This window comes from Cynocephalus volans, chromosome 6 (assembly GCF_027409185.1).
Source record: "Cynocephalus volans isolate mCynVol1 chromosome 6, mCynVol1.pri, whole genome shotgun sequence".
NCBI classification, from domain to species: Eukaryota; Metazoa; Chordata; class Mammalia; order Dermoptera; family Cynocephalidae; genus Cynocephalus; species Cynocephalus volans.
In genome coordinates, this window is record NC_084465.1 from 68,260,642 (window position 1) to 68,275,828 (window position 15,187).

The following is a 15,187-nucleotide window of genomic DNA, read 5'->3' on the forward strand; positions in this document are numbered from 1 at the left end:
TCTCTACGGCCTTAGAGTTAATCCCATCAGCCAAGGTGAGGCACCTGTTACCCCGGGCCTTCCTCACCCCCGCGGCCTGTCTTCCGTTACACCCCGATTTCCGCGGTCGGCCAAACGGCCCGGCGCGGGTGACCGCACGTGGGTCAAGCCCCTTCCCCAGCCCGCAACCCCGCCCCAGGCCGGCCCGAGTGTGCCAGGGCGCCGGTGGCCGGGCCGCCGCCCGCCCGCAATGGCGTTGGGGAGCGCGGCGCGCCTCCCGGGGCCGTCCGCCGCGGGCAGGGCGCGCGTGGGGGCCGCGGCGCGCGTGGAAGCGGCCGCCGCAGCCGCCCTTCGCGCTGCGCCGTGAGGGGCGGGTGGCGGGGCACCCGGCCCGCCCGCCCGCCCGCGCCGAGCCGAGCGGCGGCCACCGTGGGGCGGGGGGCGCCTGCGAGGAGGGGGTGGGAGCCGCGGCGGCCGACCCTCCCCGCCCGCGGCGCTCCCGCTCGGGTAAGGGGGAGGCTGTGCGCGGGGCGAGGACTTGGGGAGGGTGGAGATGAGGAGAAAACGGCATGTACAAAGGCTGAGTTGCAGGGTGGGGGTGGGCTGCGGTTGGGGAGCGATAGGTTGAAGATCGGAGGCATTATCAGTGGGACCTATTGTTTCCTGGCACATTGGGAGGAAAAACAAAGGGATTTATTATCAGTACCCTGTAATTTCTTCCTTTCTTTCTTTTTTTAATGTGGCCAGGGAGCTCGTCTTTCCCTGTGCCACACTGGGATCCGCCTGGCAGCCGCTGGGAGCCGCAGCCAATGTGTTAGGACTTCAGGTGCTTTTTGGCACAAAGCTAGACTGCGACCTCCTACCATAGCGCTTGGCGTCACCTGCTCTCCCGGCCCTGCCCCGGGGCCGAGGGATTGCGTCCCCGAACCAGGCTTGGGAATCGGCTGCCTCTCAAGTTGGTGTTATTTATGTTTGTCTTTTGTGAGGGCAGGTTTTGAGTCCCCCGGCGGCCAGATCGCCCCCGCCCCCGCCCCCTCGGGTTCGAATTGGCGGGGGAGGGAATGGGGGTGTGTGTGTAGGGGAGAGGGGAGGGTGTTTATGGCTTTAAAAAAATGTCAGAGGAAAAAGGAGCTTGTCGATGCTTTACAAAAAAAGAAAAAAACAGGCACCACACTCTAAAGCCTTTCTTGTTTGTCTGCATGGGCCATGCATGCGTGCTGGGCCAGGAGCCGAGTTCGGAGAGGATTTAAGTGAAAGTGTGTGTTTCCTCAGCTGATTGTGCGTGAGGGTGATGTGGCTCGGTCTAATACTAAAGCAAAACAAAACAAAAACAAAATGAAAAATCTTTAGAACTTCACTGTCTACTCCTCAGCAGATCTTGAAGTATTTGATTGCTCGCATATTGATATAAAATCCAGCTGTGGGCTACAGACCAGCAAGCATGCATTGCGTTATGTTTTGAGCTATTAGTAAGTTAGAGACAAGAAGGAATAAACAAATCACGGCTATGAAAAGAGGTGTCATGGTATATTTGTTTTCTGATCGTCACATTCTCATGCATTTATTCCCGTGATAGTCTGCATCCCACTCTGTAATTAATATCCACTGATAGGAAACTTCCAAATATTTGGTATAACTGAACTTTAGAGTGAAATTTATTGCCTCTCAAGAACTTTTTTCCGCTTGTTTGGGTCTGAAATTGCAGAAGTGTTGCTTTGGGGATGCTGTAGATGAGAATATTGGACCAGCAAGAGTGAAATAAGCCTCAGTAGGCATGTTTTGGAGTTTGTAAACATAGATTCCAAACTTTTAATTGTACTGAGAAAGAATAAGTTCTAATTGATTATGGAGAATCGCAAGTGAAGGTGATTTTCTGGACAGTCTGATGATTTCTTAAAGATCTATGAACTGCTGGTTTCTTTTAAGGTAAATTACAAGCAACCAAAAGTTGGACTAAAGTATTGCTTTCAAAAGTATTCATGTGTAACATGTGTGTGTGATTTTGGTAGGGATGTCCAAATTGTTTGAAACAGTTTTGTTAACAAAGACCATTTAGAATGATAACTTTTAACTTCTTGACTTTTAAGTTCCCATTTCAGTAAGTAATTTCTTCTGTTTGACATGTGACTAAGCCACTTGGAAAATAAAGTGTATATTAGTTGACTAAACATGTATTCAGATAAGTATATGAATCAGAAATTCATTCTTTTCTATTACAGATGAACCTCTAGTCTTGCTTTGAAAAAGCCATTTTGTATAACTCTTGACTGTGAATAATTTCCTAATACACCTGTTGGGACGATCACTGACAGAGTATGCTGTTTGAGAGGTACTTTTTTTGACCAAATACTGGTGATTAGAGAAGAGAGGTATTTTTTTTTTCCTTTCTGATCATTATGAACATTGGCTTTTCACCCCTGAAGTAAAAATGTTGAAAACTGAGTCTTCAGGTGAACGAACCACTCTCAGAAGTGCCTCTCCTCACAGAAATGCATATAGAACTGAGTTCCAGGCACTGAAAAGTACCTTTGACAAACCCAAGTCAGATGGGGAACAAAAAACAAAAGAAGGTGAGGGCTCCCAGCAGAGCAGGGGGAGGAAATATGGATCCAATGTCAATAGAATTAAAAATCTATTTATGCAGATGGGTATGGAACCCAATGAGAATGCCACAGTCATTGCCAAAACGAGGGGGAAAGGTGGACCTTCATCTCCTCAGAGAAGAATGAAGCCCAAAGAATTTCTGGAGAAAACAGATGGCTCGGTTGTTAAATTGGAGTCCTCTGTTTCTGAACGAATTAGTAGATTTGACACAATGTACGATGGCCCTTCATATTCTAAGTTCACAGAGACTCGGAAGATGTTTGAGAGAAGTGTGCATGAGTCAGGACAAAATAACCGCTATTCTCCAAAGAAAGAGAAAGCTGGAGGGAGTGAAGCACAGGATGAATGGGGTGGTTCCAAGTCCAACAGAGGCAGTACTGATTCCTTGGACAGCCTTAGCTCCCGGACTGAGGCTGTCTCCCCAACTGTGAGTCAACTGAGTGCAGTATTTGAGAACACTGATTCCCCCAGTGCCATCATTTCCGAGAAGGCTGAAAGCAGTGAATACTCAGTGACTGGGCATTATCCCCTGAACTTGCCATCTGTTACTGTTACAAATATTGACACCTTTGGTCACCTTAAGGATTCTAATTCTTGGTCTCCTTCAAATAAACAAGGTGTTGATACAGAGGATGCTCAGAAGTGTAATTCAGCTCCAGTGCTAGAAGTGGTTTCTAAAAGTACCTCTCTAGCTTTGATGCCTAGTGAAGAGATACAGCAGAGCAAGGAAGCCAAGGACTCCACATCTAACCAGGAGACTCCTGACAGAACCGACAAAGACATTCCTGAAGAACTTTGTGCTGAAAATAAGGCAATGCCCAAGTCTGAAATCCTTTCACCACAGAGCAAACCTTTAGAAGATGCTGAAGCTAATTTGGTTGGGAGTGAGACAGCAAAGCAACAGAGGAAAGAACTTGCAGGTGGTGATTTCACTTCTCCTGATGCTTCTGCGTCTGGTTGTGGAAAAGAAGTACCTGAAGATTCACGTAATTTGGAGAGTGCCCATGTATACATGCACAGTGACTATAATGTGTATAGGGTGAGATCCAGGTATAATTCAGACTGGGGAGAGACAGGCACTGAGCAGGATGAGGAGGAAGATAGTGATGAGAACAATTACTATCAGCCCGATCTGGAATACTCAGAAATCATGGGATTGCCAGAGGAAGAAGAAATCCCAGCAAATAGGAAAATTAAGTTTAGTAGTGCTCCAATTAAGGTAAGTTTGTTTTCTCAGTTTGCTTTTAGTAATGGGGCCTAACTGAAGGCAGAATAGATTTTGACTACTGATAGAAGTTTTTGTAAGGAATTCAAAATTGTTGATATATACCTGTTATCAGGTGATTTTAAAAGTTTGGAGTTTGAGAGATATTAATTACATTTCTTAATGTGCTTTATAGTGGCATAAACCAACAGTGAGAAATATTGAAGTTGAAGAAGTTTGAGGATTGTGAGATACATTCCAATGGACTGGAGTATGAATAATAGGAACACTGAAAACCAGGAGTGGTAGTTTGAAATAAAATTACTTTGGCTTTATCTAAAACCATAAATAATAACACTTTCTGAATCTACACACTGTAAGATATGAGGTATAATGCACAATAGGAAAATTATGATAATGTTGAAATAATGTTCTTTATTTACTTGCTTAAAAAATCTAAGTTATTCCTTAAGTGTATGTGGATTGTGAGGCATGTTGTTGGAATTTTTTTTTGTGCTCCTACTTGGTAGTGAAAATTTGATTTATGGAATATATTAACTGACTTAAATACTTTGAATGAAAATCTATGACTGTAAACAGTTTTGAGTTCAGAATTTGTTATGTAGCTTTAAAATGAAATTTTGTGAAAGGAAGTAAAATTGATTTGCCATTCATGCATTTATTTTTACCTCTTCAAAACTGGATAAATGCCAGTTGAATTCAGATGCTTGATTCTAATGACTTCACTTAGTTAACATTTGGTACAGAAAAATAGCACAAAGTACATCAGCAGTGGGTGATGGACAGTTAGTAGCGGATAATTGCAGTAGGGGCAAGAGGGGCTAGTTGAGTATCAGAATTTCCTGGAGTGCTTTTTCAAAGTGTTCTTGTCTACCAGCTCAGTCCTAACATTTTGGCATGCCCTCCTTTGGGGAATATGGAGGATGGTAGCAGAATGTATAGTTTGAAACCACTGTCTAGGGGCTTCTAGCTTATTCAGTGTGTATGTATGATAGATTTGGAATTTGATATCATACCTTTGTAAATTTTCTCCTCAAAATCTAAAATCACTTTCTACTGTTACTTACATTTTGTGAACTTCTATATAAGTCTGTGAGATATATAATTTATGTAGAAATATTCCAAGAGAAATCTGACATTGCCTTAAGAAATACTATTTCGAAATAAAGTAATAATCTATGAAATTATTTACAGGTGTTAGCAGGCAAACTTTCATTTTTTTAGTGTAAGGCAGAAGTTCTGGATCAGAATGCATCATGTCAAGTTAAAACTGTGTTTAAAATAGAGATGTGAATCTACTTTGAAAGTAAGCTTAGGTTTTTTGTAGTTCTTCCTTTGTTATTCTCTTTCTCCTTTCATGCCTTCCTTCCCCATGCCCCTTATTCCCAACTCTAGGCACTGTCTTCAAATGTGCCTTTCCCTCAAGCCTATCCATTGTGCTCCTAAATTTCACAATTCATGTCCCCTTTGAATATCATCTTTCTACTTCTTAGGAAGAAAGCAATAAGACTAAGTTGTTTCACATTGAGCAAAGCAGGAGTAACTGAAATTAACTCTTCAAGAAGCTTGTTAAGCCCAGTGACTTTTTAATAGGAGGATAGCAGCTTATGAAAATTTGTCAAGTGGAACCCTACCCACTCAACCAAATGGGACACCAGCCTTGTATTTGAGTCCTGTGCTACACAAAACTTAACTACGTAGTAGTAGGTTTAATAGATTTTAAAGGATTTATTACTGAAATAAGTCTGTTCATATGTGAACAGACTAGCTTTTTGGATGATATTTTGAAATTCAAGTGATTTTTGCTATTATTGCTTATAACAATAAGCATTTTTCCCTTAATTTTTATATAATAAAGAGACTGAGTTTTATATAGCAAAAAATGAAAATAGATTACCTACATTTAAGTTTAACACATTTCATCAAGAACTTAGATAAAACATAAGATTTGTGAAACAAAGATAATGCATTGCATTTTGTTAGGCAGTTAACAGGACTAGTTGGAGTGGATTAAGTTTGCAAACAGAAGATTCATTCTTAGCCCTTTGTAATGAATAAGGCAGGTGCTCTTTTTTATTGCTTCCATTGTTTAACATGCAAGTGGATTCACTTGGAAATTTTGAGAGCCTCTTTGTACTGATGGTGATGGTGGTACTGTTTCAGTTATTCTCCAATTAAGATTTTTTGCCTCAGAGGGTGGTAATACCTAATTAAATTCAGTAAGTATTTGTTGAAGCCTTATCATGTGTGTCCTATCATGTTGTTAGCCCTAAAAGACACAAAAATCAATGATTACTTCTTTCCTTGGTGAGTCTGTAGAGTCAGTTCTTAAACACATTGTATTTAAAACCCAAGTAACACAGTGTCAAAAACCATACCAAAATGTCTAATGCCCTATGAGTCCTTTAATGGTACTTGGCTGTACTAAATGCACAGAGCAAAAGGGATTTGATGGATTACTTGTAAAGGAGTACACCTACTCATTCTCTATGTGTTTCCTTATTCTTTTCATAAAGCTTTATTTATGGGATGGGAAGTTATGATTTCTAACCTAAATCTTTTCCTTTGAAATTTAAACATACTCTTCTCTTGGAAGGAATAGGGAACATATTCCTTCTGAAAATGGTTTTTAGAACTTTTACGTTCTTTTTCTGATATTGTCCTTTTATTCTTTTTTTTTTTTTTTGTCTTTTTCGTGACCGGCACTCAGCCACTGAGTGCACCGGCCATTCCTATATAGGATCTGAACCCGCAGCGGGAGCGTTGCTGCGCTCCCAGCGCTGCACTCTCTCGAGTGCGCCATGGGCTCAGCCCCTTTTATTCTTTATTATATTAAATATTACCAACATCTTAGTCTTTTGTTTTAAGTCTTATTTATGTTCTTTGTGTGTATGATATTGTCCTCAGTATCTCATTCAGTTCTTTCATAGATGTTTTAAACAGTTATTTCCCTAAGATGTCTTAAATCTGGACCTAGAGAAACATCAAAATAATAGCTGATCTTTCCTGTGTAGCATATTCCTTATATTTGTTAGTGACTTTAAAAAATGGTTGGATTGTATTGCTGGCCAGCAGCTAGTATGATCCCCTGTCTTTCACGGTCACAGTTGTTTCTTGTTGGATAGGTTAATGTGTTTCATAGGGTATGGAATACTAGAATGTGATTAATAATAGAAAATATAAAATCCAACTTTGAGATATGGACTGGGAAAATATTATGAACCATGCTAATCTGAGATGTAAAATCATGCCTTCATTCTCAGGAATTTCTCAAAGCCAATGGACTGAATTAAAGTAAATTTGGTTTAGATGGGTCAAGGATAAAGAGGGTAACATAGGTCATTATTTTTTGTGTTAATTCAGAACATTTACTGAGCCCCTAATATGTGTCAGGAACAATGCAAATATAATAAGTACATAAAATGACTGGAGCTAACCAAGTCAGGATCTGCTGGTGGGTGGGAAGTGGATAGCCCATTAAGGAAGCTTCTCAGGCTGTTCTGTTCAACTCTGTTCTTGATGACCTTTCTAGGGTCCCTGAAACCTCATTAAGCACATTACAACTCTTTCTCTGTTTCTGGTACCATTAGGTCATTTGGACTGGTATTCTTGAAACATAGCATATCAGAAAAAGGAGATTTTCCTAACTCCTTACAAAGAGATTGCAGAGTTAATGTTGAGGTGCATTGTGTTATTCTTTGAGTGTTTTCTCAAATTGCATGGAGCTTTACAGTTCAAAGGAGAATCTGCAAGGGCAGCTGCTCTTTCAATCTTACATGATCGTCATTGAAAATGGATCTATTTGTATTCTATCCCTCTTTTGGGGTGCCGAGTCGTTGTCAGGGGCACATGAAGCCTTTTGTGCAGGATGGTCATCGGAACATAGAAGCACAGTTCAGAGATCTAATTTTTTGTCTTTGTGGAGGTTTCTCTTTCTAAAAGTTTTGTCATTGCATCTTAACCTTTAATATGCCTGTGAATCATCTGGGGATCTTGTTAAAATGCAGATTCTGATTCAATAGGTACTCTGTGGGAAATTACCTTAATGCAATGGTTAGCCATCAAGAACATTACCAGGCAAGTTGTTTTAGAGGTTATGGAGTAGAAGGGTTCAGCAGCTAAATTAAAATACTTAAAACACACCGTTTATCAAATCAATTTAAAACACAAATCTAGAAGCAAGAGGTTAGCCATGGAGTAAGTTAACACACTTAAGAGAAGGTGCAAACAAGGTTGTAAGGACCACACTACCTGGATCCTGGATATACAGTATTAAAATGTCCTGTCTTTCACATCAGCCTTCCCCATTGATATTGTGGTTATGAGGACCAGAGTTGATATTTAACCTAAGACTCCACAGACTAGTGATGCCCTGGGTCAATGATACACACTTGCTCTATTGAAGAGATGTGGGACAAGTGCACCTGGGTACAGCTGTATCTTTGCCAATTTACCTGCTGATGAGCCATGGGTTTTATTTGCTTTTCTTGGATTGAGCACCTGTGGTATCAGAATAGGACCCGTGTCTTCAGTGGGTGGCTCACATGGAGGTGACATAGCTGTCAGTCCAGAGGTGGCTTAATGATGACTTGGTCTTTCCATCCCTTTCTGTCTATAAGTAAACTTCATTTGTTCCATCGTATTTTTTATTTATTTTATTTTCATTATATCTTACAGGTTACTAATTACCTATTTTAACATACCTTTTGACTCCCTTTTTTTACCAGCTTGCATTCTCATTACCTATATTTAACTGGGCCTGTGAATGTTGCCTTTATCTATCTCATAAGCTGTTAGCTTATTTGCCATCTATGATTATCATATCCTATGAGTTTCATCCATCCCTTTTGTTTTCTTGACCTCTATAACAGAATTAAATATTCTCAAATAATATAGCAAACTCATGTGACAGTAGGTCTGGAGTGGGACTGAGATTTTGCATTTCTAATGAGCCCTTAAGTGGTGCTGATGCTGCTGGTCAACAAACCAGGTTGAATAGGAACTGGAATTTGGAATAAGAATTTGAAGTACAATTTTCTGGTTTCTGAAAGGGGCTGGCCATAAACTGTCGGAGAAGCTCATTTAATGAATCTGCTTTTCACATGGGATTGCTGTAGCTGGTTGTGTGGAATAGTATTCTCTGAAGATGAAACAAGTTGTAGTCTTGTAAAATGCATGAGGCACTCTGTTTCTGGATACCAAAGTGGATTATGATTCCTCATTTCATAAATTTAGGTCATTAAAAAGTCACATTCGTAGACCCTTTGTGTGGTCTAAGTTTTTAGTTATAAAAGGACAGGAGGAGGAAGTTGTTGATAGACTCAGAAATACCATTTCTTTCATTCTTTTGGAAGCCTAAATAAACTTCTAGAGAGAATGTGTCATCTTATTTAACTTGCTTTTATTTGGATAACTTTGATAGCATGACATTTAAATTGGATTTTCTTTTAAATTTTGTTGTTTTGTAACCTATGGCTCATAACCAGGTAAATGAAATATGTCAGATATTTTAATGAACTGTGTAAAATAATACCTAAGGAATGAGCCCCTTTTCTAAAATCCAAGGATATATACTGTACGTTTTTTTTTTCACTGAACAATGGTCATGTGATGTTAAAAAGGGACTCTTTTCTCCGGCAAATTATTTTAGATATTCGTTTATTTGTAGTAGAAAGATAGAAAGTTCCTTGGTTTTTGGATCACACATAATATTTTGTCATTCCTCTAAACTTGTTCACAAATGACAACAGTTGTGTTCATGGACTTTAAATATCAGATGCCAAATTTTGGGAAAAATAACTTTCTATTTTGTTGTCTATATATTGTTTAACCTGCCCATCAGGAGTAATTTGATTTAAATCTTATCTGCATTAGATTTTTTTCTAACATCTTCACCAGTCAAGAAGAAAAAAGGCTTAGGAATTTCTATAGAGAAATATGATTAGATGTAGAATAAATTCTATATAAACAAAACATTGCTGAATTAAACTCTGAAAATAGTTGCTGATTTTTGTACTATCTCATTTACTTGATTTTTTTCCTTAATTTTTTGTGCTCTTCCATTTTAGTCTTATTTTATTTTTATTCTTTTGCTTCATTATATTGTATAGTTCTCATCTGAAAAGGAAGAAAATTTTCAAGTTAGTTTTATAGATTTTATTCTTGGTCACTTTTAAAATTTTCTCCTGGTTCTGATCTCTTCAATTTGGGTTTGTGACATTGAAATTTAGAGATGAAAAATACTTAAAGGTAATCTAGTGTAATTTCTCAGTCACTTCAGGAAGGTCTTCAATAGCATATTGCTGACAGATGATCTTTTAGCTTCTGCTTGAATAATTCCATTTATGGGGAGTTTATTACTTTGGAAAGTAAAAGGAAAGTTAGAAGGAGGGGCATGCTTTTGTCTATGTGTCTGTGTGCATGCTTGTTTTTATTTACTTAATTTTAATTTGCAAATTTTTATTGAGATACAATTCAAATAACATAAAATTTACCATTTTAAAGTATACAATTCAGTGCTTTTTAGTATATTCATGGTGTTATGCAACCATCACTATTACCTAATTCTAGAACATTCCATTACCCCAGAAAGGAACCCTGTCTAGCTAGGCTAAGGCCTTGAATCCTCACAGTGCCAATTGTCTAGCTCTTAATCCTGTTCGTGATGCCAATTGTAAAGCTACTCGACCAGTAAAGTTATGCCAATTGTGATGCTCTTTTACCTGTTGGTAATCCTGCACTGACTGTGCCGATTGTCGAGCTAAGGCTGGGTCTGGAGCCCACAGACCCCTCAAGCCCATTCACAGACTGGGTCACAAACCCTTCATATGCCAGTCTGGGTCCCCAGACCACACACATGCCAGGCTGGGTCACCAGACCCCTTCACGCAGGTCTGTGAGCTAGGTAACTGGCTAAAAGGTCCTTGGAGCCATAGATTGGAAAGCATGGCTGCGCCGGGCAGATGCTCGAGGCTGACACCCGCCCCCCTGTTTCACCAAACTCTCTCTCACTCTCTCTCTCTCTTTTCTCTCTCCCTCTGAAGAAAACACGAATAGCAGCAAAACTAAAAAGATACATTGGTGCACATGTGCACTAACTACACACACACACACACACACACACACACACACACACACACACACACACACACACACACACACACACACACACACACACACACACACACACACACACACACACACACACACACACACACACACACACACACACAATTTGTTTACAATGGATGTGCTAAGACCCGACGAGGTGAGGGCCCTGACCAAACCACTCTATTTTCCCAACAGACTGCATGCCTGTTGGTAGTCATTCCCAATTCTCCTTCTCTCTGTCCTCTGGCAAACAGTAATCTGTTTTCTGTCTCTAAGGATTTGCCTATTCTGGACATTTTATATAAATGGAATCAGGGGCCTGCTTTTTAAAGGGAATATAGGAGACACAATGAATATAACTTGGGATCATATTATATTATATAACTTGGGGTTAAATTTAAGATAGCATGGGGATAGTAGACTACAGGAAAGTCTGCAGAGCAAGGGCAAAGAGTTTTCTAGATGGTAATGTGGTTTAAAAATTAAGTGGCAGGATGTGGGAGCAACAAATGTTGTCTGCCCTTTTGTGCTGTTACATAGAGAGGAATAAGACATGCCCCTGAGGAGGCAGCAGAATCTAAGAAGGGATGAGATTTGTAACTGAGGAAGAATAGGTTTATGAACATAAGTTCTTGCTTTCATTATTCTTTTACATTGAGCAGAATTGTTCATGGACAAACTTTGCGCTTTATTTTAAAAGTTTATATTATTCTTCAATATTTTAACATAGATTTCATATGCCTACTTGCTATTATCTGTACTATAACTATAAGATGAGTGATTTGGGGACAGGTATTTATTTAGTTTATTGTATATGATTTACTGAAGTATACTGTCTGTATAATTATTTTTTTGGATGGCTGGCTGGTCCAGGGATCTGAACCCTTGATCTTGGTGTAAAAATACCACACTCTAACCAGTTGATCTCTCTGGCCAGCCCTTATACTGTATGTATTACTATTAAACATCATTAACTGGTAATAATAAAATACTGAGAGTTACTTGATATTCTGTAAATTTGAACAAATCTGTCTGTGGAGGCCTTGAATTTCTTACTTGTAATTGAGGCTATTTTACTTGTAATTTATCATTAAGATCCCTTCTCCACTTTAACATCTTGTAATTCTCTGATAGTCTCTTAAACATGTTTGTATTGTATCATAATCATAAATATTTCTGCTATTATTTCAAAGGGAAAATTTTGGACCTCTTTTCTTGAAATATCAAAATGAAGAATTCATATTAAATTGCTCTAGAGAATGTTATTTATGCTATAGATTATACTAAAAACTTTAAAATAGTAAAACCAATGGAGTACATTTTTATAGAGTAGATTTTTAGAGCAACTGGGCTTTTGAAAGTATGGATTGAACTATATATTAAAACACCCTGCTGAGGAACCTAAGAATAAAGAAAGAAAGGTTTTGTAATGTAGTTGCTGACATATTAATTGCTTCACTTGCTTTTGTTCTGGAAATAGCTTCATGGCACAATTTAACATGATTGAAATATTGATAATTTTTTGCACAATTCCTTATTTTTCAGCCTAACTTGCTATCTCTTTCTCACGAACCTATCCTTACAAAGAAGACAGTGAAACAGACAGAGTTAAAAGATATCTGGACATTTTATATTTTAGGAGGAGGAAAGTTTTATTCTCTGCTTATTTAATCTGTTTCACTGGGATTTTTAAAAAGTGTGTTTATAGAGTTAAAACTGTTCCCTGTATGTTTATGGATGATGGTAAGTGGTTTTAAATGAAACTACACACAGACATGTTAGTCTCCTTTCCTCTTTTTTAAGTCAGATAATGAGTTTTGTGCTGGGGAGAGCTAATTTTCCAAATTATTTTCCATACCAGTTGAGATATAGTAGGCTAGATTGGGACGTGCATTGTAGTTGGCGAGGATTAAAAAGGTGAAAAAAGGCATGACCATGGAGGTTTCTTTCCAAGAGTGACCAGGTGAGAGCCTTCCACAGTAGGTATTTGGTGTTTCTGTCTTGGTGCCTCTGGACCAGCATGGTGCTAGGAAACTGAGTCTGTTACTGTGCAGTGAGGCAGATTTTTCTCCTTTATCTATGTCAGATTTCTCCTCCCAAAATTTCTTTTTGCTTCTACTCTTCTATCAAAAATATGTTAGGATAGAGCCTCCTGAGGGCACATTTACAGTGGAAAAACTGAGTACTTGTTCAGATAAAATGGATGCACAAAGTTATTTTGTAAAGGATGAAAAGGACATAAATTCATACTTTTCTTTATTAATCAACTAATATAATATGTGTTTTTTTTAAAAGAACTCATTCTTCAGTGGGAAAGGCAATTGTAGGAGGTTTGATTATCATCTTATTCACCAATACATAAAACACGTTTATTTTTAGAAGTTTATTCTGTAGGTGGAATAATAATGTGGTAATTTAAGTTGTTCATGTAATATGCTATGCCCAAAGCACCTATTTCCTCTTGAAAATTTTAAGATTGAGCACTGAGCAAACAAACAGACATGTAAACAAGTCTTATGAAAACAAACATTTAAAAAAGTCTTATGAAAAATAAAGGCTGGGCCAGACACGAAAATCTGTGATATAGTACGGAAAGCAGAACTCAAGAATGATAATGTAGACCAGGTTTTCATTGACTGTTGATACATGTACATAATACTAAATTAATATTAAAAGGGAATTAACCCTATATATAATTTTTTGCTCAGTATCTAGAATTTTCTATGATTATTTATTTAGGATAGATTCCTAAAAATACAATTATTGGCTAAAATATTTTAAAGCCCTTGATACATACTGCCTGACTTATTATTGAGAAAGGTTGTATTAGTTTATAATTAGCATTGCATTGGGATAGTTTTCTCACAATCTCTGAACTAGCACTTACTATTATTTATATATGTTATAATTTTCAGTTTGGAATATGAAAATGTCTCATAATTTCTAGGTAATACATTGATTTATTGGTGAGGTTGACGGTTATCATGTGTTCATAAGCCTTTTTTGATATGAGTTCTGAGTATTGTTTATTGCTTTTTTTGGTCAATGATTGTTAGTAAGGAATATATCCAAGTGTTATTTGTGTTGGTAACAAGTTAAACAACTCACATATCCAATGATAGGAAATGGTTAAATTTATTATGATAGATGCATTTAGTGTAATAGTGCAAAGCTGTATAACTGTTTTCTAAGATTATTTAAATATGAGAAATACTTCAGAATAAAAAGGCTGGTTAAATACTTAATATGCACTTCTATCACATTTTAATTTTTAAAGTATGTGTATTTGTACCTAGAACAAAGATTGAAAGCACGTACATCAAAATGTGAACTCTAGGAATTTCTGGGTAGAGAGAATAAAGGTGAAATTTAAAAAATTATTTATACTTTTCTAGATTTACTAAGTTTTCTATAATTACTTCTTTAATTACTTTTAAAAAAGGTGCTGAGGGAACACAACTGGAATGATCAGCAAGTAGCAACTTATGGAAGTTAACAAAGTCACTTTTTTTTTTTTATGCTGCCCAAGATTCTAATAGTTAATATTTTAATATAATTTCCTTTGGAGGACAACATGTCAAAGAAAAAAAATTTGGTCAAAAAGCGTAAATTTATGTAACACTGAAGAAAGTGTTAATTTAAGAAAATGAGTGAACTTTTGACAGTTGAATTCATTAAGTGCATGTTTCTTAACCCTTGGTAAAATTCGTGGGGAGAAGACCTTTCAATTTATTTAAAATTGTAACTATAACATTTGCATGGTCATTAGATATTTTCCTTGAGTTTTGGTATTGTGTACACCATACCCTAACATGTTACTTAAAGTATGCTTTGAAAAACTGGGTGTACTGGATTTGAAGTGAAACATATTTTAATGAGTAATATTACTAAAAATAATAAACATTTGTTTAGAGAAAGCCTAACAATTTTCCCACATGAGATCATGTCTCTTGATCTGTTAGATTATTGAGCCTCAACAGGCTTCCTCTCTGTTGAGAGATAGGAGATGTCAAGTTCAGTATGTTGCTTACATGTAATCTTATGAAAAGACTTGCATACACTCAGTTAAAAACAGGATTTTGAGTTCTAGGCCTCCACAGAGTCCTTTTGAATATGTTTCCTGTTCCAAAACACCAGCCAATATGTAGTTTCCTGTTGTTCCTCTTAACAAAAGTATTAGCTGAAAAGAGATTCATTTGATGTATGATTAGACTATATGGTAGTATATAATATTTTTAGAGTCAAAGGGTCAGTTCCTCTCATGCATTGG

General features: G+C 37.8%; 1 protein-coding gene across 1 annotated transcript in view; it reads left to right on the plus strand.

Moving 5' to 3' along the window:
- Positions 1-2,241: 2,241 nt before the first annotated feature.
- Positions 2,242-15,187, plus strand: part of PPP1R9A (protein phosphatase 1 regulatory subunit 9A) — a 327,703-nt gene continuing 314,757 nt past the window's right edge. The window contains 1 exon segment of the mRNA XM_063100030.1: positions 2,242-3,802. Coding sequence (XP_062956100.1) covers positions 2,408-3,802 — 1,395 coding nt within the window. The 5' untranslated portion in view covers positions 2,242-2,407.